The sequence below is a fragment of the Eleginops maclovinus genome, chromosome 12 (assembly GCF_036324505.1).
Source record: "Eleginops maclovinus isolate JMC-PN-2008 ecotype Puerto Natales chromosome 12, JC_Emac_rtc_rv5, whole genome shotgun sequence".
In the NCBI taxonomy this organism is placed as follows: domain Eukaryota; kingdom Metazoa; phylum Chordata; class Actinopteri; order Perciformes; family Eleginopidae; genus Eleginops; species Eleginops maclovinus.
In genome coordinates, this window is record NC_086360.1 from 5,751,091 (window position 1) to 5,757,141 (window position 6,051).

The window sequence follows — 6,051 nt, forward strand, 5'->3', positions numbered from 1 at the left end:
ACCTTACTTTTCCTCTCCAAAGGGAGTGTTTACCTGCATAAAATCAAACCCTGCTAGAATGTGAATAATCAGTACTACTCGGACTACAAACCAAAATCTCCTAGTCCAACAGGATTTGTTTATTGTAAAATTAGGGAAATACAAACACACATGAACAACCAACTTCAAACATATTTAGTCCCAAATGAATCCAAAACACAGAATCAGAACATATCATTTTAATCAGACAGTTACATCTTCATATTACAATAATTTGTAAGTTGAGTAGCAAACAGCCTAACCAGAGTTGAGACAATAAAAGCCCTTTCATTAAGACTTTGCTTTTTACTATAATTATTTATTGTGATTTGTGTTAACACCAGTAAGCTGTATTGCACTGACTCCCACTGCTGTCATAAAGATAATGCAAAGATTGTAGGTGTTTACTTTGCCCAGCTTCAATTAAACGAGACCTTGAAAGTTAAGCTCTTGGTTTTTGTGTTTTCACTGTTTGCATATTTGTGTCATTTTTGTCCTGACAGCAGTGACAGGTGAAGAGTACAGGAAGGCTAGTGGGTTTTCTAACATGAACAGGAACTCTTTGCCCTAATAAGATAAGCCATCTGTGGTACACAACAGTAGTTAGGATTCAATGACATAGAGTACAGTTGCCCTCAGAACCAGAATCATGCAGGAAAAGTCTATCAGTGGAACATCTTTCACAACCAATCAAGCAGGGATCAAACACTTCAGAGGAAATTACATTTTCATAGCAGATGCTGAATACATACCATTACATAGAAAAATGCTATATGAATAGAACATCAGCACAGCGGGGTCAGCGGGAGGTAAGATCCCCCTGGCAGCAGCTGGTGTGACCTTTGCACTGGAAAAAGTCCTACCGTTAAACTCTGACTGTGACCCTACTCTAACCCCTGCCCTCAAGCCGTAGCTTTATTTTAAAATCCTAATCACCTTACAAAAGCTGCTTGTAAGGTCACTATGGTATAAAACAAGTACAAAAGTAATATCAGCTTCTAACTGTAACTTGCTTTTAATTTTGACTTTTTCAATTTTTTCCAAATCTTTGCCCATGTTATAATAAACACCAAATTAAATATTTCAAATGTTTCCAAATTTCATTATAAAAATACTTCCTCGAACATTTAGGTCAACTTTAAAGCGTTTTTGGACACCCTTAAGAAAAGCTGCAAGGTCTAAGTGGAGCTGCAGCATTTAGTTGAATCATTTTCCATGCAGAAATAGCAGAAAATGCTGTTTTCAGCTGTTCATATCAATTTCAAGTGAATACTTTGGGTTTTGGACTGACAACAAAAGTCATCAACACAAATCATCTTGAACTCTGACAACCTGTGATGGACATTGTTCACTTTTTTCAAACATTTGATGAATCTATTACTGAAGAAAAAAATCTGCAGATAAATCCATCAAGAAAATAATGGTTAGTTGCAGCTCTATTTAACAGGATCAAGCTGACTGGAAAACTGTGTCACAGACAAATGAGATCAGCTGCCTTCATTTACCATTACCAACAAATTCATTGGCTCAGACAAAACATAGTAAACTTGTTTTATAAATCTGTTATCAGTTTTTGGACAACTTCCGGCAATGCGAGGAACAAATACACAGAAACATATTGTTTTACCCTGAAATCCCAAAAATAAGTTAATATTTAAAAATGTGTGTTTTACAAGTAGAATTTCCGCAATAAATTATGTTAAATCCAACTCAATCTAAAATTCGAGCAAGACTAGTTTAGCACTTGTAACGTATTCTTCATGCTTGAATTTTGCTTATTATCAAGATTTTGGCTCAAGCTATAGACTAAACCCAACTGGATATAGCTTTCTTGCAGTAAATGGAATCAGCAGGCTCTTTAACCTCTCAGCAGTTTCTTGCTTAGCAATGTGAACTTTCCCTGTTAATAAACCAATGAATAAATAGTGTACACAGTACATTTCAACAGCAGTGTTGTAAACTGTGGTTGGTGTTGAGTTCAGTTTTACAGTTTACTAATTCATGCTGTTTTAATGGAAAGTGTCAATTTCTACAGCATACTATTTGTAATGATAGTCGAGAACAGATTCTGATTGACTGTTGTAAGTTGCCTTTAGAAAAAAGTATTTTGCTGCATTAAAAGGTCCCCCTTTAGTGGATCTTGGGACCCCAAACCTTAAAAACAGCCTAAGATAAATACACTATGCGGTTTGGGCCGTCCATTTAGCCATATAGTGTTTTCCAGAACAATTCTCCCAAACATTCTCTTTACTATTCGTTTTCTGCCACAAATTTGTTCAAAATCAAGAGCAAGACGCTATCAGAGAAAAACATTTCAATGTGACTTTAAATCTATAAAACATTTTCCTGCAGTATGTAAAAAACACTTCTTAACATTGTAAAAAAAAACAGGTTCAGTCTCTAGGTTGAATGTCAAACCTCTTGGCTCTGACAAATAAATTATCTTAAAAAAAAAACACATGTGTAACCCCGGGGGTCTTCTTTACCATTAACCACTGTTTAAATATTTAAACTACAAAGTATATTTACACCAAGCCACAAGTGGTCACTGGCTTTTAAAAAAAGTGTTCTGATCCTTCTTGCCCTCTGTGGTTGAGCTTCTGATTTCACTTGTGTTTCCTCATCTGAGCAGCCATACAGTGCTGGAGGGCAGATAATAAACTTTACAGATAACAATGGAGTCAATCTTTGCATGGAGGCCATGTGGATCCCCGCAGATACTTGATTGATCATCAACAGTGGAGGCGTCAGGAGGTGATTATCTAAAGACTCTACGTGGCTTGTGGTTTAAAAGTCATGTTCTGATTCAGCAGAGATCAATGGCAAACAGCCCGGAGGCTTAACAAAGTACGGTCGATAAACCTGAGGAGGAAACACAAACAGAGAATAAATCTCTCCTATTAAATAAAATGTATTGTCATGCTGAAGAGGTTACGCTCTGTCTGCCGCCCGGTCAGCAGCCACCTTAAGAAAGCAAAGCTAATTCTTAAATCAAGAATCTCATGTGAAATCCTAGACTGTGTAAACATACTTGAAGCTTCCCACAAACAACCAGCTTCAAAGAGAGAAGACCTTTTGATAAAACATTTGAAATAAATCTTTTGTGTTCTCACTGAGAAATACGCTTAAAGTCCATCCGATTCACATTTTTAAACACACACACTGATTATCAGATGAAAGATTTTTCATACACATTAACTCATTAGCATCTGGTGTTCCTTAAGGAAAACAGATCAGTGTCTTAAACATTTTTTGCATTGCCTAATCAACCCTGAAAGAACCAAGACAAATGTATTCTTTAGTCAGGTTCGTAGAGGTTTTTTTTGCATTTCAGCGGATCACACAACACAAGTAGGGCTGTGGTTTCCTATTTTTTGCATCTGGGAGATGTTAGTGCAGGCAGGGGTGCTTATTAAATCATCTGAAGTGAAATACATGAATCTTATTCCTACTGTCCACTTCCTCCATCGACATCAAATGGCTTTACTCCGTGTTGTCAGGTTGTGATCTTTGCAGCCTTGAAAGGGCAGCATCACAATGAAGAGCATTCATGAAAGCTTCACAGCCTCCACAATATCAGCCTTGGAGACAACCAACAGGCCTCTGCACAGGCACCTCTCCGTGCTCCATGCAGGGGGTCCTCAGCACATTTCACTGCATTTCACCTGTGTCATGCTACGCAGCTGAGCAGAGCACACACACAGAGGGTGGATGCCCCCAAAGTGAACAAACCAAAACCTTAGATGTCAGGAATCATACTTGGCATCAGGGGTCTGCCCGCGGGCCAACAGGAACTGGAGCCTTTTTGGCCTCCATGCAGCCGAGACAGGAGGAGGGGAACAACGGGCTAAAGAGGCGGCCCAGACCTTTCCGGAAGACGCTGTTTGAGAGGCTATAGATGAGACAGTTACAGAAGCTGTTGCTTATTGCCAACCATGTTGTAAGGAAGGACGCCACCTTATGGTGATACAGCCCAGCACTTTCCAAGAGGAAGTAGAGGATGTACGGCATCCACAGCACGTAGAAGACGCTGGTGATGCGGAACAGCACCATGGCGTAGCGTTTGTCCGGGCACCCTTCACAACGCTCCCCCCGCTCGCCTTTATCGCCCTCCGCCTGCGTACTGAAGCGGGCATGGCGTTGGGTGATCTCTCTTGTGTGCTGCCTGCAGATCCGGAATATACTCCCGTAGGTGAAGCAGACGGTGAGCGCTGCTGGTGCGTAGAGCAGCAACGCGATGAAGGTGCTGAACCCTGGGTTGGTCTTCCAGGAGTCTGCGCACCACTGAAATATGTCTCCATGGTATCCTGGCTTTCCCCAGCCAAAGAAAGATGGCAAGAAGATCAAAGCGGAGTAAACCCAGATTAGGACGATGCACACTCTCAGTCGGCATGGCGTCACCAGCGTTGCGTATGACAGTGGGCGGGTGATGGCGATGTAGCGGTCCACGCTGATGCACGCCAGCGAAGCCATGGAGACGCTCTTCAGCACAGAAACCATGTAGCCAAACGCCTTGCAGGTGAGCTCCTCATTCAGGCCTCGGAGGTAGTGGAGGAGGGACAGCGAGGGCACCAGGCAGCTGACGCCCACCAGCAGGTCGGCGTAAGCCATGGTCTGGATGAAGTGGCTGGTGGTGTGGTGGTGCAGCAATGGGGCACAGTGGAAGACGAAGATCACCACCAGGTTGCCAGCAATGATGAGCACAGTGAGGAAAAGGATGATGGCCACCTCCAGCACACAGGTATCCAGGCTGCGGGAGTAACCCACGGAGCCCAGCAGGCAGAACGGGGGAGAACCACTTTGGTTCGCTTCAGAAGAAGAGTTCATGTTTGGACTGGAGGGGGGAGGGAGTAGAAGGGGGCGGTTTCAGCTAAACATAGCCATTGTCCTGTCCATAAAGTATATTTTCCAATACTGAAGTTGCTCATCCGGTGCTCCTGTTATCTCTAAATCAGCCTCTTTCTTCCCTTAGTGGGCAGGGAGCCCGTCCTTAAAGTAACAGTAATCCATTGGTGTATTAAAAATGCAACCAGACTCCACTGCTTCTGCTTTAGGTTGTGATAAATGTGTGTAACCTCGAGAAGCAAATAAAAACCCCAGCGTAGAACAAGAAAACCCAGTCTGATGCTGCAGTGCTAACCATCCTCGCCTCGCAGCTGTTTATCATAGCCCCCCCCTGCATCCCACTGCCCCTAGACTGCAAATCCTGAGGTAAGCATTCTGCACTGGCACACTGCCACCAGTAAATCCAGGGATCCACTTCCTCTCTTTGCAAAGGAAAAAGGGAGGGAAAAATAATGCCGATATTCCAGGCAGCTGTGATAACAGCTTGTAACTCCTTCACGTTGACAGTGACGACTGCCTTAGCAAACAAAAGCAAGAGAGTCCAAGAGAGCAGTGTCAGACCTGGAAGTGGCAGCCTTGTCTGTGGACCGCTAACAGGGAATGAACATGCACTCAAAAAGCGTTCCGAGCAGGAAGAGACCTGGAGAGAAGCGAGTGCAGGCAGGCAAAAATCCAGAAGTGATGGATAATGTCACCAGGATCCCTCCTCTGTGAGGCTGGTAGTGAGACTAAGAGGCAGCCGGCTGACTTCTAATGTGTGTGTGTGTGTGTGTGTGTGTGTGTGTGTTTGTGTGTGTGTGTGTGTGTGTGCGTGCGTGTTTTTGTGTGTGTATGCATGAATGTGTGTGTTTGTATAAGAGAGAGAGATAGATCAGGGAGGCAGGCAGTAAACTGCCTCCTCTCTGCTGTAGTGGCAGTAGTGATGATGCAGCACTGCCACTGCTGCTTCCCCCCACTGCTCGCTCACTCACTCTCACACTCTCTCTCTCTCACTCACTCACACACTCACACACACACACACACACACACACACACACACACACACACACACACACACACACACACACACACACACACACACACTTGTGTTCCCTCTCCCTTCCTCTCTAACACACACATTTTTCCACCCTTCCCTTACTCTTATATGCCCCTTGTTCTCCCCTTCCCCCCAATTTTTCTTTAACTCTC

The 6,051-nt window shown here is 43.4% G+C and overlaps 1 protein-coding gene across 1 annotated transcript; it reads right to left on the reverse strand.

Moving 5' to 3' along the window:
• Nucleotides 1-310: 310 nt before the first annotated feature.
• LOC134873158 (probable G-protein coupled receptor 21) lies at nucleotides 311-5,710 on the reverse strand. Its single transcript, XM_063896607.1, has one exon. The coding sequence runs from the start codon at nucleotides 4,843-4,845 to the stop codon at nucleotides 3,784-3,786; it is 1,062 nt and encodes a 353-aa protein (XP_063752677.1). The 5' UTR covers nucleotides 4,846-5,710; the 3' UTR covers nucleotides 311-3,783.
• Between the last annotated feature and the right edge of the window lie 341 nt (nucleotides 5,711-6,051).